This window comes from Aricia agestis, chromosome 18, assembly GCF_905147365.1.
Source record: "Aricia agestis chromosome 18, ilAriAges1.1, whole genome shotgun sequence".
NCBI classification, from domain to species: domain Eukaryota; kingdom Metazoa; phylum Arthropoda; class Insecta; order Lepidoptera; family Lycaenidae; genus Aricia; species Aricia agestis.
In genome coordinates, this window is record NC_056423.1 from 12,140,179 (window position 1) to 12,156,123 (window position 15,945).

Here is a 15,945-nt window from a genome sequence, read left to right on the forward strand (position 1 = left end):
TCTTCTGTTTCTTCGACCCTATTAATCAGAGTGATAATTGTATATAGCCTATAAATGAGCTTTCTACTTTCACTGAAATATATTTTTTAAATCGGACCAGTTCCTGAGATATGCGCATTCAAACAAACAAACTCTTCAGCTATAGATTTTGTAAAGTATTAGGTATATCTGAGGACTGAGAGTTGGTATTTTTGATGGAGTATTTTCAGAGTATATCTGATGCAAAAAATCTTACCTCCTCAACGTTAGAAAAGCAACCACGTATCTTACGCGGCGCTGCGGTATCATATGATGGGTGACCAACTGACCACGTATTAACTACGTGGTCAGTTGGTCACCCATCCTACCGCGGTATTTCCCGACGTTGCTTAACCTCCCAACTTGGCACAATGACCACCAACTTGGTACAATAGCTTTGTCCACACTGTGCCTTTTTCCGTTCATCAAGGGCATGCCTTATAGCGTTGTCAACAGCGAACGTGAGGCATGCCCGCGACGCGCGTTGAACTCGTAGCGCGCGCTATGACACTTTTCTTTCAACGCGGGTGGATTTTGACGCGCGTCATGGGCATGCCACACCTTCGCTGTTGACTGCGCTATAACGCATGCCCTTGTTGAACAAAAAAAAGGCACAATGTGGACAAAGCTAATGACCATTCTATATAAGTCACCAGGATATACTTTCTATATTATCTAATTCCATCTCCATAATATACTTTTCGCCACCAACGCAAACTTTTGCCAGTTTTGTACGGAAGCCCAGAGAGGATACAACGGTATGTATTATTATTTTATCCGCATTAATAATAAAAATGCGAAAGTGGGTCTGTCTGTCTGTCTATCTGTTACGTCTTTACGCCCAAACGCTGAACTGATTTTGCTGAAATTTGGTATTGAGATGCTTTGAGTCCCGGCCCCCGGGAAAGGAAATAGGATACTTTTTTTAAGAGCCTATGCTGGACCACTATTTATCTCGGAAAAATGTAAGGTACCGTTTGATAATTGACGACCTCTGTGGCTCAGTGGTGAGCGCGTTGGTAGCTCAAGCCGGGGGTCGCGGGTTCCAGTCCCGCCGACGGAACAAAAAGTTTTCAAAGTTCCTGGGTCATGGATGTGTATTAAATATGTGTATCATATAATAAAAATCTTAAATATATGTATAGTATAAAAGTATTAAATATATTTCCGTTGTCTGGTACCTGTAACACAAGTCCTTCAGGTACTTACCACAGGACCAGACTGACGTGGTGTGAAGCGTCCATAGATATTATATATTATTATTATATATTATTATAATAGATTTTCGCGAATGGAGTTGTAGGCATCATCTAGTAGGGTTTTAATTTTTAGCAGTTGGTTTATTTGTAATGTGAGATTTTATTACTGTACATCTTTTTTTCAGGCAACAATGCTACTGCTGCTAGTTCTGTTGTGTCTGTCAGCGAGTTATGGATCAGAAAACGTCACTGGCTATGATCCATCTGAGCTGCTATCGTAAGTATTATTTAACTGTAGTTTTATATTATAAGGGTGGGTTGCACCAACTTACCTACTTTAACTTTAACTGTTACTTTAACTATAACTTTAACTACAATGAAAAATTACAAATCTTTGGTTAAAGTTAAAAATGGACGCCATCAAGACGCCATATTTAACCATAACCATAGAGCTCGACAAGGCTATAAATGCACGTGGCGAAAAAAGGAACTAACGCTGTCATCATACGAAAACGCCATTTTTGACAGTTCTCCTTTAGGACCATAGGAGTGCAAAAATACTATGTTTGTTTGTGTGTGTTTTTATATTGCAATAATCGAAAGTATATTTAATTTTATTTATCACATTATAATAATGAGCTTGTACAAAATATAAATAACGACTACATTGAATGTTTACACTGTGAGACCGTTAGCCATTTGCACTGAGAAGTCATGGTAAACTTAACACAGACAGACTTCACCCACACTATCAAACATTGCTAATATTTGTGTGTAGGCGCACTTAGTCTCTAGTAAAGACCATAGAGTTAATATACCTAGCGGAATAGAGAAACAAAGGCCTGAGCAAGAGAGATGTCACTATCAGTAACAATGCGTGGTAAAAAGAGACATGTGATACATGACAGCAGCACTCTTTTTTTTACGTCCAGTCGGCACGTGCCGCACGTTGACAATTTAATCTCAAAGAATTTATGTTCAATCATGCTTGTGTAAGTGTATACGTATACATATTTTTCACACAGATGAAAACCAATTTTGGTTTTCTATGACAGCTCGAGATTGTTGCTCTATTCCGCTAGGTATATTAACTTTATGGTAAAGACTAACTTTTTGATGGTTCATGGTAAATGGCTGTATGGGCAACGCTCCCTTTGCCTGTCCCGACCGGGACGATTAAAAAAAAAAGGTTCATGGTAAAGACTAAAGAGTAAAGACTGTTACACCCGGTGCTGCTCGCCAGTTCTGTTACACAGCACATTTCTTATAGAAACATGGAAGTCAGAAATAACTCTCTCAGGGCTGCTACTTTCCCCGTGCCTTCTCTATACACATTACACACCCTAAAATATTATAGCTTTGCTTATTTATATCTACTAAGTTATTATAAGTACTTAATTTTTAACGAGCGCAAGGTAGAAACATGCTTAGGCACCAATGCGTCGGCTCGTTATCATACGGCTTCACAGACCGACATTAAACACAAGGCAATTTGAGAAGAGTTCATATTTATTTTCAGACAAATCTTCCACTCTGTCACTGAACCACGTGGTGGCTACGGCCTGATCAACCAGAATTATGACCCTGGAGATATTAACCCTGTGGTGTTTGATGGTTACCCGCACCCAGGGTTTGGGGATGGTCAGGGCATCAAGAAGAAGCGTAGAAGAAGACCCAAGAAGACCATGCAGTATATTGGCGGATTTATCAATAATGAAGATAGTTTTTATGGCAGTAAGTTCTTACCAAAATACTTACAACGTCCTGTAAGGGCCTTATTACACTTATTTAAAATTTTTAAACAGCTCGAATGACAACAAGATCAGCTTATCCTTGTCTGGAAAACTTACATGACAAAGAATATAGGACTGCCCAGGCGTTGGATCTACCCACTAAACACAATAAATAATGCTCTATTAAGGGACCGGGTACCATCGAAATTCTCATACATACGTAATACCAAAATCATTTTCTCATACGAAAATATTTACGCAGGAACCTAGGTAATTACTATTTTAAGCTGAAAAATAACTCAAACATGTTAAATATTTTCGTATGAGAAAATGATTTTGGTATTACGTATGTATGATAATTTCGATGGTACCCGGCCTCTTAACGATAAAGTCCACCGCAGTTTCTAAACAGAACCCTAGCTTTTAACCAATAATCATAATATTTGCATTATCTTCTTTTAGGGCCAGCCCCCCGTCCTTCTCTCGCGGCCCAAGCGTTGTCATCCGTCACGGAAGCCCTCACCTCCATAGCCAAGTACGACGACTACCAGTGCGTGCCGCGGCTGCTGTGCGAGGCCAGCGGCGGCATGAGCGGTCTACCTTCGGTGCCTGGCCTGGAGTCACTGTTGACGTGAGCATATTGGGCTCAATTATACAGGGTGTAACATGATAATACTTTAGGGTGTGTTTGGGTCACCTGTATAGAGTTCGCTGTGAATGCTGCTAGCACTGGATTTTTTTTTTGTATTTTTTATACTTACAGACGGACAGACAGACGGACGGACGGACAGACGAACAGACGAACAGATGAACAGACGGACAGACAGACAGACAGACGGACGGATGGACAGACCGAAACTATAAGTGTTCCTTGTTGACTACGGACCCTTAAAAAGCTTTATTGCTGAGTTTGTAGAATCGTTACTTCTTAAAAGATCTTTCTCCACAATTTCAGGCTTCTATCAGCTTACACCGGCCTAACAACCAATCCTCTGTTCGTGTTCGGTCGAGCGGTGTACCTGGGCGTGTCGTCCCGCGGTAACCCCGCATCTTGCCGGTACGCGTACCCGCAATGTCCCACTGACGCAGAGAAGCTAGTGCATTATCTGAACAACCATAATGGAGGGTTCTTCAGGTTAGTTAGAACTTAGACTTAACCTTACCAATATAATATTATAGGGTATAACAAAACTCTGTGATAATACTTTAGGGTGTGTATGTGTTCCTTGTAGAGAGTTGACTGTGTAAGTAGCAGCGCTGAAAGAGTACATTTATTTTCACATTTTTATGGAAACATTCATGACGCGGGGCTGCTTGCCCATACAAATCATTTAAAAAATATATGCTTTCAGCGCTGCCACTTTCACAGTGAACTCAATATATGGGATAAATGCACACCCTAAAATATTATCACTTAGTTTTGTTACACCCTGTAGAAAGCTTTGTAAGTATTGTGAATATGTATTGTGAAGATCTGTGTATAGGTAAGTATACGCGTAATATTATTGTAAAACAAATTGAAATGAAACAGAAATAATAATTTAAAACAGCTTCCGCTAATAAAATGTTATGACTGTCTACGTGAGGAAGAGTACTTGTAAATTAATTGCATTATTATTTAATAAGTAATTGCTCTACATACGACTGACACAATTAACGGATAAAAATAGAAATAAGTTTTTTAAGCGTCTATTTATAAAAAAGCGATTTCACAATTTTATCTTAGATATAATAAGGAACTTTATTCACTTTACAAGTAGATAGATATTAAATAGATAGCTACATAAACCATTCTCTTAAATCACCCTTTATACTGCTAAAGTTGCATTAAAATCCTTAGAGTAGTTTAAGAGATCAGGAAAAGAAAGGGATTTTATATTGTGTAAAGCAAGAAACGCTAGATTGTAATATTATGTATTTATTTTCAATACTCTGATACTATCTTTCCTTTTCAGATTTTTCAACTCCCCACAACAGCAACAAAACTTGGAGCAGTTCTATCAGAATTACCAACCGCCTCAACCTGACCAAAATCCATACCCTCAAAATGCCGGGCAGTACGGGTTCTACAAACCCAATCTGTACGAAAGCCAACAGCAATATGGATCAGCTTACAACTACAACAGACACAAAACCAGTAAAATACAAAAACGCATCCAAAACAAACCAAACTCTAATTCAGTAGATGAAGACGATGCAAAATGGACTTTTCCAGATGGGAATGCAGATCTTGATAATGGATTTTATGCAGAAGAAGATGTAAATAATTTCAAATTCCCAGAAAGTAACAAATACGATAGAAAAACGCGCGGTTTTACGTTTCCTACTAATTTTGTCGAAAATCCCACATACAAGGAGCCTACTAATGATAAATTTATATTTTCAAATCAAAACCAAGCATATGATGATAAAAGAAAATATCAATATAATAAATATGTGAGAGAACAGGATCACAAAGATGTCGCGAACAATTATAACAGCTATTATAATAAGCTTGCAGCTAATACTCAAAATGAAGACGTATATGATGACAAAAGAAAATATCAAGAATATAATAATAAATATGTGAGAGAACAGGATTATAAAGATGACGCGAACAATTATAACAGCTATTATAATAAGCTTCCAGCTAATAATTATAATAACTATAATAATAATAATAATAATAATAATAATAACTATGAAGAAAATGTTCAGACAGTTTATGTTGTTAGAGGTAACGGAGATCCGAACCGTCCCGAAATAATCAAGTTGAAGCCCGGACAGTCCATCAGCGATTTCTGATCAAAAAATGAAATTGCCCTACCAATATTAGGTAGGTTTTTACGTATTTTTATACGGTTGTAGAAGTGTTCTCTAAACTTTTTTGTAAATGATGATTTAGACTTGATAATAATTTGATTGCCAATTCTAATTTGCTGTGTGCTGTGTAGTTTTATCTGTTTATGGAGTAAGTTTTGTTTTTGCTCGTTATTGTATTCCTGACAATATATCACATATCACTTTGATCCCTACTTAATCCATCCATCCATCCATCCTTTTGATTCGTGTTTATTAAGTAAGTGACATATCAGTAGGTACAGCCGAGTTTTTTTTTGCGTTTTAAATTAAGTACCTATTTCTTGTTTTTAAAAAAATACTGTCAACTCATCACATGGAAGGAGTCGCAAGGGCTTTAAAACATTCTGGTTTTACTTAAATAGGTATATCTCAGACAGGCGGACTCATGATGATGAATTCTTTAAGAGCTTGTACGTAATTGGAGGCAGAGGCTGCGTGGAATAGTTAGTGGTATGAATGCAAATCTTAAACAGAATCGTCAATGATGTCCAATAAAATATAGATGCACCTTTTTTTTGTTCCTCATTTATAAAATACCATTTTTTTGACCGAGCTTTGCTCGGTATTTGATAAAACACAAAAAAATGATTCCTAGCTAGATCGATTTATCGCCCCCGAAACCCCCTATGTACTAAATTTCATGAAAATTGTTTTAGCCGATTCCGAGATTCCAAATACATATATATATATACAAGAATTGCTCGTTTAAGATATAAGATATAAGTATATATTATATGTATATCTATTTATTTTGAAAAGTCTCAGATTATATTTAATGAAAGGTCCCCTCAGGATGACGACGAAGTCTTACCAAAACTAATATTGTGTCAAAGCCTTGAATAAGTAAGTTCCGAAATGTATCCCAGTATAGTGGCTATTGGCCAGTGCTCTTATACTGGACAATTAGTACTTACGAGGGCTGCTATTTATGTATCCGGAACTGGCCACTTACAAGAACAATATTTAAAAAGTAATTACAACATTTGAAAATAGAACTCTTTGGTTGAAGAATACATTTTGTTTCATGTGACTGTCAATTATTTTTCCATTGTGGCGTCATTTTGAAAATTGCGTGTCTTCATTTGCCATGGATTTAACGCGTGAACATTTTCGTGCAATGATTTACTACGGTTTTCGGCGTGGGCTAAATCAACAACAGTGCTTTATTCAACTCACCGCAACTTTTGGAGATGAAGCACCATCAAAAACCACTGTTTATCACTGGTACAGTGAGTTTAATCGTGGGCGGTCTATGCTCACGGATGAAAATAAAGAAGGTCGCCCAAAAACAGCTGTTGTCCCACAAAATATAGATGCTGTGCGGGAACTAATAATGCGTGATCGTCATGTTACATATCGCGAGATAGAGGCGTCCTTAGGCATAAGTATGACGAGCATACATTAGATATTACACGAACATTTGGCTGTAAAAAAAATATGTTCGCGTTGGATTCCGCACAACTTGACAATCGATCAAAAACGGGCTCGTGTCGATTGGTGCAAAAAAATGATAAAAAAATACAACCGTGGTACGTCAAAAGCCGTTTATCTACACAGGTGATGAATCTTGGATCTATGCATAATATGACCCCGAAACTAAACAACAGTCAACGGTGTGGGTGTTCCAAGATGAGCCGAAACCAACAAAAGTTACTCGTGCAAAAAGTACTTTGAAGCAAATGGTCGCCTGTTTTTTTGGAATTAATGGACATGTGGCTACAGTGCCATTAGAGAATCGTAAAACGGTTAATTCTGAATGGTATACGACCATTTGTTTACCAGAAGTCTTTGAAGAAATAAGAAAGGACAACCGACAACGCAGAATCATATTACATCACGACAATGCTAGCTGTCACACCTCAGCTGAAACAACTCAGTTTTTGGAGGGTCAAAAGATCGAATTGACTGGTCATCCGCCGTACAGCCCTGATTTGGCACCTAACGATTTCTTTTTATTTCCATACGCGAAGAACAAATTACGTGGTCAACGTTTTTCGAGCCGCGAAGAGGCTGTTGATGCGTTCAAAATGCACGTTTTGGAGATACCTCAATCAGAATGGAAAAAGTGCTATGAAAATTGGTTCCAGCGTATGCAAAAGTGTGTCGATCATCGCGGCGAATATTTTGAAAAGCAATAAAACCATATTAAATGATATATGTTTGTTTCTTTTTTTAATTCCGGATACATAAATAGCAGCCCTCGTATGACGTTGATTCGTTCCGAATTATACCAGAGCACTGACATATATTATTATGACTTTGTCGGGATGTTATTCAAATACGCAGTCTTGAGCCCTTGGGTTTTATTTCGGAACTTAGATGGTAGTCATTTTATAATATTATAGCCCTGCTGGCATGGTCGTACTCGGGATTTCAGCTAGGGAGGGCAGCTCATACCTGTTTCGAGCAGATGGTCGGACTACTATTATTTATGTATTGAAAAAAAAACATGAAAATTGACTTTTATTATTCTGACTGAAAAGATATTTTGTTTCCAACACTTCATTGCATTCGCAGAGTAGGTAACACGTTTATTTCAACTTGCCAGGTAAATTGACGTTTACTTCATCTCTGGGACTGAGAGAGTTTGTGATTGAGGGAAGTCTTTTGTTGAGTGTTTGAGTTGTGATAACATTACAAATATTTTTGAGTGTGATAGTAAAAGGTGAAATCTTTTTCTATCACAAGACATTTTATGACCTAATTTATGATACTGTGATAATTTATGATATAGTAAAATAATACAGTTATATCTCTATTTTGAAACGAGTGCTAGTATTAGGTAGCTTAAGACCTTTAAGAGAAAACATAATATGTTAATTGATTTATCTTTGATAATATATCAAGACAGACCTCCAGTAAACAAGGGTTATATAACAAAACGCGCGTCGAATCCCAACCAGTCGATGCATTGTAACCACTTACCGCCATATAGATATGCTAATGCCAGAACAAAGCGACTCCGTGCACTTTTCCGAGTGAAAAACAATGTGCAAAAACATCCTTGTCATGTATGAGTTGTAAGGAAAGGCTTCAATCATAGAAATTGTGTATAATAATATGTTATGACCATAAAGTTAATATACCTAGCGGAATAGAGCAACAATCTCGAGCTGTCGAACGAAACCAAAATTGGTTTTCGTCTGTGTGAAAAATATGTGTACGTATACACTGACACAAGCATGATTGAACATGAAATCTATGAGATTAAATTGTCAACGTGCGGCACGTGCCGACTGGACGGCAAAAAAAGAGTGCTGCTGTCATGTATCACACGTCTCTTTTTACCACGCAGTGTTACTGATAGTGACATCTTGCTTGCTCAGGCCTTTGTTTCTCTATTCCGCTAGGTATATTAACTTTATGGTTATGACTTATAAAAAGTTGCGCAGAAGTTTGTTAGAGAAGGAATCGTATTTTTTTCCGCTCAATCTATACAGGATGTAACAAAAATAAGTGATAATACTTTAGGGTGTGTACGTGTTTCTTGTAGAGAGTTCAATGTGAAAGTAGCAGCGCTGAAAGACCAAAAATTGTTTTCACTTTTGTATGGGGAAACTCGTGACGCTTGGGCCCTTGCCCATACAAATGTGAAAAAAATTTTTCGTCTTTCGTCGCTGCTACTTTCACAGTGAACTCTCTATAAGGAACAGGTACACACCATAAAGTATTATCACTTATTTTTGTTACACACTGTATAATACCGTACCCACAAAAATTACGTATTGAGTTATGAATGCAGTTATATTCTGTAGATGATATAGAACAAAACTACATTCAATAAAAAAAATGTGGGTTAATACACAAATACTAAACAGCGACCATATCATAATATATTATGTCCCTAAAGACATATTGTGATGGTATAAAATTAAAACGTAGACAAAACTACTTGTACTATTATCTATTCTGTGACAAAACGCTGTCTGGCTCCTATTTTATACTAACTTGATAAAAATGAACTTATCTTTATGTGGAGTCTAACGAAACTAAAGTTAATACTTTAGGGTGGGTATACCCATACACCCCTACTAAGAGTTCCCTGTCAAATTAGCAGCGCTGAAATAGCACCTTTTTAGGGTTCCGTAGCCAAATGACAAAAAGCGGAACCCTTATAGATTCGTCATGTCTGTCTGTCTGACATGTACGTATGTCACAGCCACTTTCCTCCGAAACTATAAGAGCTATACTATTGAAAATTGGTAAGTAGATGTAGTCTGTAAACCGCATTAAGATTTTGATACAAAAATGGAAAAATTATTAAAAATTTTGGGGGTCCGCATAGGTACAACTGAAACAAAAAAAAATTTTTTTTCATCTAACCTATATGTGTGGGATATCTATGGATAGCTCTTCAAAAATCATATTGAGGTTTCTCATGTCATTTTTTTATAAACTGAATAGTTTGCGGGAGAGACTCTTCCAAAGTGGAAAAATTTGTGTCGCCCCCCCTCTAACTTCTAAAGTAGGGGCATGATAAGTCTAAAAATAATATATGATGTACATGACTATAAAAACTACCAACGAAAATTGGTTTGAACGAGATCTAGCAAGTAGTTTTTTTTTTATACGTCATAAATGGTAAACCTTGAATTAATTTTCATTAAATCAACTGAAATATAAAAATAAATCAAAAACCTTTTAATTTCATTAAAATAAACCTTATTACTGCTGCGGAACCCTTCATGGGCGAGTCCAACTCGCACTTGACCGCTTTTTTACTTTTGTATGGGAAAATTCATAACGTTCGCGGGCGCTTGTCCATACAAATCACAAAGAATTTGCTCGTTCAGCGCTGATACTTTCACAGTAAATTCTATAATATATAAACATTGAGATATAAGTACTATAAATAAATAAATAAAATAAAATAGCCTTTATTTTCCTACCACCAATTTACAGAAATATACTAGAGAATAAATACAATTTTGCTAACTAAAATATAACAAAATACAACATTTCTCTCACTATTTTTAACTACATATTATTATACATAATATATTTTTTAAATAAGTAGGTATTACAATATTTTTTTTATGTAACAAAACTTTTGGTAGTAGTCGCCTCTACAGCGTAGGAGATATAAGTACTACATAATATAAACTAATTAGTTTTGTTACACCTTGTAGATAGATATTATTATAGAGAATCCAAATCCTAGCATTTGCTTCTCGCTCGACTTGCCTTGGCGGCCTACTTTACCGCCAATTTCACAGCTAAATCTTTACTAATATTATGTTTCACCGAGCTTTGCTCGGTATTCGACAAAACACGAATAAAATGACATTTTCTAAAAATGATTGCTAGCTAGATCGATTTATCATCCCCGAAATCTCCTATACTTATACTAAATTTCATGAAAATCGTTGGGGCCGATTCCGAGATTCCAATTATATATATAAAAGAATTGCTCGTTTAAAGATATAAGATATGCGAAATGTGTCTGCCTGTTTGGTACCTCGTCACACTTATACGGCTAAACTAATTTATATACGATATTTGGAATAGGATACTTTGAGAGACGGGAATGGACATAGGATAGCTTTTATTGCGGAAAAGAAATATACAAACGAACATAATATAACCTTCTCCTTTTTGGAAGTCGGTTAAAAATGTACGGTTCATGAGTTGCGGTCGTCATCAAGACGTATTCTATGAAAGCACTGCTGCTATTTTAAATAAAAACATGCTTATCGCTTCAAAGTAATATGTGTCAGTTATTTACAGTGCACCTGAGGCTGACTCAGACCCCATATCGAGTAACTTGCATAATGTACGGTGGTCATGGACACCATTGTTGATAGCTTATAATAATTATAAAGGTGTATAAGGCCGATAGTGTATCTGTCAGTCTGTCTGTTACCTTTTCATGCCTATACCGTTAAAACGATTATGCTGAAATTTGGCATGGATATAGTTACTTACTGTAAGAGACTGAAAAGACATTTTTTTTAATAAAATAAGGGGGAGTGTCCATGGGGGACGAAAGCAACTTCCGTTGCCCATGGACACTCGCAACGTCAGAAGATCTGCAGGTGCGTTGCCGGCCTTTTATGAGGTAGGGTAGGGTAATAGGGTAGGGGAGGATAGGGAAGGGAATAGGGTAGGGGAATGGCCAATGGGCCTCGCTATCTGCGATAATTACCAGTACCAGTACACGTTCTAAACATTTAAAATTGATTATCTAAAAAGCAACTCAAGCCCCAAAATATTATGCAGAGTCCAATAGAGACTCAAACAAACAAATATAACATTTCCTGCTAAAATATATTTCAAGTTAAAAATACTCAACTTTAATTACTTTATACCTTAACTTAAGGGCCAGTCCACACCCTAGTGTTATCTTTGTACTTGTAGAGTGAAAGCTGAAGGACAATGCGCGGCAGTATTTCGACGACGCCTGTGCCGCGAGCACGCATTGTGCGATAAAAAAAAATAAAACGCGCGAACAGTGAAAACGAACGTTCCTTTTTCAAATATTATACAATATTCGGAAGTTAGTGACCGTTTAAAATTGTGATGGCAAGTATTACCTTGACTAATTTGTTAATAACAGGTTAGGCTGGTCGAAACGTTTTTCTAAACACCGTTTTTAAGACAATAAAGTTTATCTGATAAGTTTTTTTATCAATAACAGTCTTGTTTACTAATTGGCCTCAGAAGATAGCGGTTTTTCGGTCTACTAACACTTTATGTTTTCTAATTATGAAAAAGTAATTAAAAATAACGATGTGTTAATTTATTAATATTTTTATTTTTTACGTAAATTGATTTTTTGCCTAATTTTGCAGTACCGATTTCTAGTAAAACATAACAAAATTCTATGAAATATAATACTTAAATGAAAAGTTTCGAGAATAAAGAAAAGTCAAAAGGGTTTCCTTTTTTAAATTGGAAAAATATTATTTTTTTGGAAAAGAAAAAATTACTCATTAATATCTCATTTTTTTTAGACTTTCTGAGCTTTTGAGGGTAAATTGACATAAAAATGTTTAAATTGCTATTTTATATTTATTTTAATTACTTACCTACTTATTTACATTCGAAGATTAAATCAACGGAATTTACATTAGACAACATGTAAACGTTCTTGAGTTTCATTGTAGGCGGAGGTTCTATCAAGGCTTTTTTTAAATGGGTCAAGTGTGTATTTTTGCCGTCATCAACTTTCTTTCTTATCAGTCCTTGCACAGATTTAAGTGGCTAGATGTTATCTTATCACTTATCAGCTGATTGCAGTGTTTATCGATTTAGTATGATATAATTAAGGTAATATATGCAGCATGTGAAACCAGGTATTTTAGTAGGCTTATTAAGACTTCAACTCACTTATCTTCAACTTGGTACTACTAATATATATTCTGTGCTTTAACATAAAAAAATATATTAAAAACCTTTTTTTGAAAGAAGAATATTATTGTAAGTTGTCTACGTATTCTTATTTTCTTGAAAGTATTTGATTGAGGATATACTTTTATTAACTTATTTTTAATTAACAAAAATATGAAAACTATATTAAAATTTAGACCCCATCTAGTCTGTGCGTTGCGACATTTTTAGATCCAAGGTTCGGAATTGGAATAAAAAAAAGGATTCTTAATCTTTTTGTCTTTCGGTGTCTGGGGCTCGCTAGAAACAAGTATTTCAAGGACATAAAACCTAATATTTATAAAGCCTTAAGCTTAATTTTGTAAAAAAAAAATTATTTCTATTTTCCATGATCGATCGATTCAAATAAATTTTGTAATAACAACGTAAAAAATAAGTCTAATTAAAACATTAGACGCATTAAAATATTTTAGTCTATGTCCTAAACATAATACACAAAGCTCTTTCGTGCCCGAAATAAAAATACAATTTACGATTTGAGTGTTTAATACAATATCAGATCAATATATAATAACAGATCAATTCGGTAAAGTTTAAATTTGCTTTAGTTTACTTACTGTAAACTAAAGCAAATTTAAACTTTACTATACTTTTGGGGGTGGTTTTAATTATTATAACTTTAAATTAATTAAAACCACGTGAAACTAGTTTTTTGGAAAAAACATGAGAATAATTTTTTTAATCTACCTCTCTTCTTTTTATTAATAGCTTTTAATTGAATTGCCAATGTCAGAGGGTAAGTGTACCTCGTTCTAAGTTTAAACGATCAAAGTTGATTGATTTTAAGTTGTATAACATGCGCGTGCGCATGACCCTGCCCGCCAGTGTGTGTGTGTGTTTGTGTGTGTGTATGTCTGTTTTTGAGCCACTGTGAGTCACGCAGCAGCTGGCGCCGAGGTTGGAGCAAGGATTAAGTCTTATCCTTATATGATTTTAAATAAGTACTTATGTACTTTGACTTGTATATTTTATCAGCCTTTTGCCTTTAGAATTACTTCTTTGGCAAAGAGGCTGGCACTCCCGTCGGCTACTCTATGTTTATATTATGATGCTCAAGAAACTTTTATTAAACACAAAAAACTGCAAAACAAACTTATGTTTAATATAAGCTGCTTGTTGATGCTACACCAATATCGATCTAATTATTCTGACCGATACGCAAAATTTCATCAAAATCGGTCTAGCCGTTTCGGAGAACAGTTAACAGTTGTTGTACTGCTGACTTACAGAACTACGTCTTTTGGCGGCTTATGAATGTTGCAAATAGGAGGGGTTGCATTTGAATTACGCATTATAGGGAGGGGGCGGGAGAGGAGGGGGTAGGGGAGGGGGGGCGAGGGGGGACCCCCTACCCCTTCCCTATAGTTAGGAAATCAGTAGTTACCACGAAAAAAATTTTTTTAGTTTTTGAGGTTATGTTCAATAAAACAACGAAATTAGTGGACTTACGACAAAATTAGTCTTTTTTGGGTGTGGGCAAACTCGGTTCAAAGTATGTCTTATATTGTAAATAAACAGCTCCGATGCTGCGGGCAGCTGCGGGAATGCAATGCCCTATCGCCCTTGCGTAACAAATTATAGGCACTTAATAAATTTGCACCCTGGCAAACTAACTAAAGGTTTAATTGCACCCCCTATATTTTTATAGATATATTATAACAACTGGCTTCAATTAATTATTAGTCGGCGGAGCCCCGCTACGCGTTGCTCTTATTTCTGGGTGGTTCACAAAAAATAACCACGATGGCTAAGGCTAAGCCATCTAGCCTAACCCAACCAAGTCGTATTGGGCCAGCACGGAGTGATACATTGCTATAATTAATTACCTAAGAATTGTATACTGTTCTTATATTTATGACACTTAAATACATTTACAACAAATTACGCGTAAAACAAAACGTAACTATAGTGAAAAATTAATATTATAGACATGTTAACAAAAGATAATGTTCCGTCACACGTAACTTCAAACACGTATTTAAAAAAAACTATGCATCTCCTAGACACAAATCAGGTGTCATTTGAAAGGGGTAACTAACCCCTATAAAATGCCACCGTTCCCCCCTCTCTACCTATAATGCGTGATTCAAATGCCAACCCGAATAGGATAACGCGTGAAACTGGCGTGAAACAGCGTTTGCGCTGTGTTTCGCCGAGTGAGTGAGTTTACCGGAGGCCCAATCCCCTACCCTATTCCCTCCCCTACCCTCCCCTATTCCCTCCCCTACCCTCCCCTATTCTCTTCCCATCCCTACCCTCCCCTATTACCCTATCCCCTCTTAAAAGGCCGGCAACGCACCTGCAGCTCTTCTGACGCTGCGAGTGTCCATGGGCGACGGAAGTTGCTTTCCATCAGGTGACCCGTTTGCTCGTTTGCCCCCTTATTTCAAAATAAAAGGATCATGTTTTCGTGTACCTACTCTCCATTTTGCTCAAATTACATCAATATCAGTAGAGTAGTCAAACAAACAACACATTTCAAAATAAATTAAATAAAACAAGTATCCAAATGTTTTTTTTCTACCTTTATAACGTCCTCAACGTCCTACCTTTAGAGCTCACCTGACTCTAAAAATCAAACATCGTCCTTCTCTCTTCACACTCACGCCCGTCTTTCATATGCCAGGTGAAACAGGACGGCGCGGAATCATCGCCGAGTTAGTTTTACTTGAATAAAAGACTAACTATAATGATTATGAAAAAAGTGTTTTGAGCAAATTTAGGTTTTATCAATACCTTTTTAGATACTTATTAAAAAATATTAA

At 36.2% G+C, this 15,945-nt stretch overlaps 1 protein-coding gene across 1 annotated transcript; it reads left to right on the forward strand.

The window, feature by feature from the left end:
• Nucleotides 1–2,902: 2,902 nt before the first annotated feature.
• LOC121736244 lies at nucleotides 2,903–5,734 on the forward strand. The gene is made up of 5 exons (XM_042127327.1): nucleotides 2,903–2,951; nucleotides 3,413–3,581; nucleotides 3,906–4,085; nucleotides 4,906–5,386; nucleotides 5,648–5,734. The coding sequence occupies exons 1-5, from the start codon at nucleotides 2,903–2,905 to the stop codon at nucleotides 5,732–5,734; spliced, it is 966 nt and encodes a 321-aa protein (XP_041983261.1).
• The last annotated feature ends 10,211 nt before the right edge of the window (nucleotides 5,735–15,945 follow it).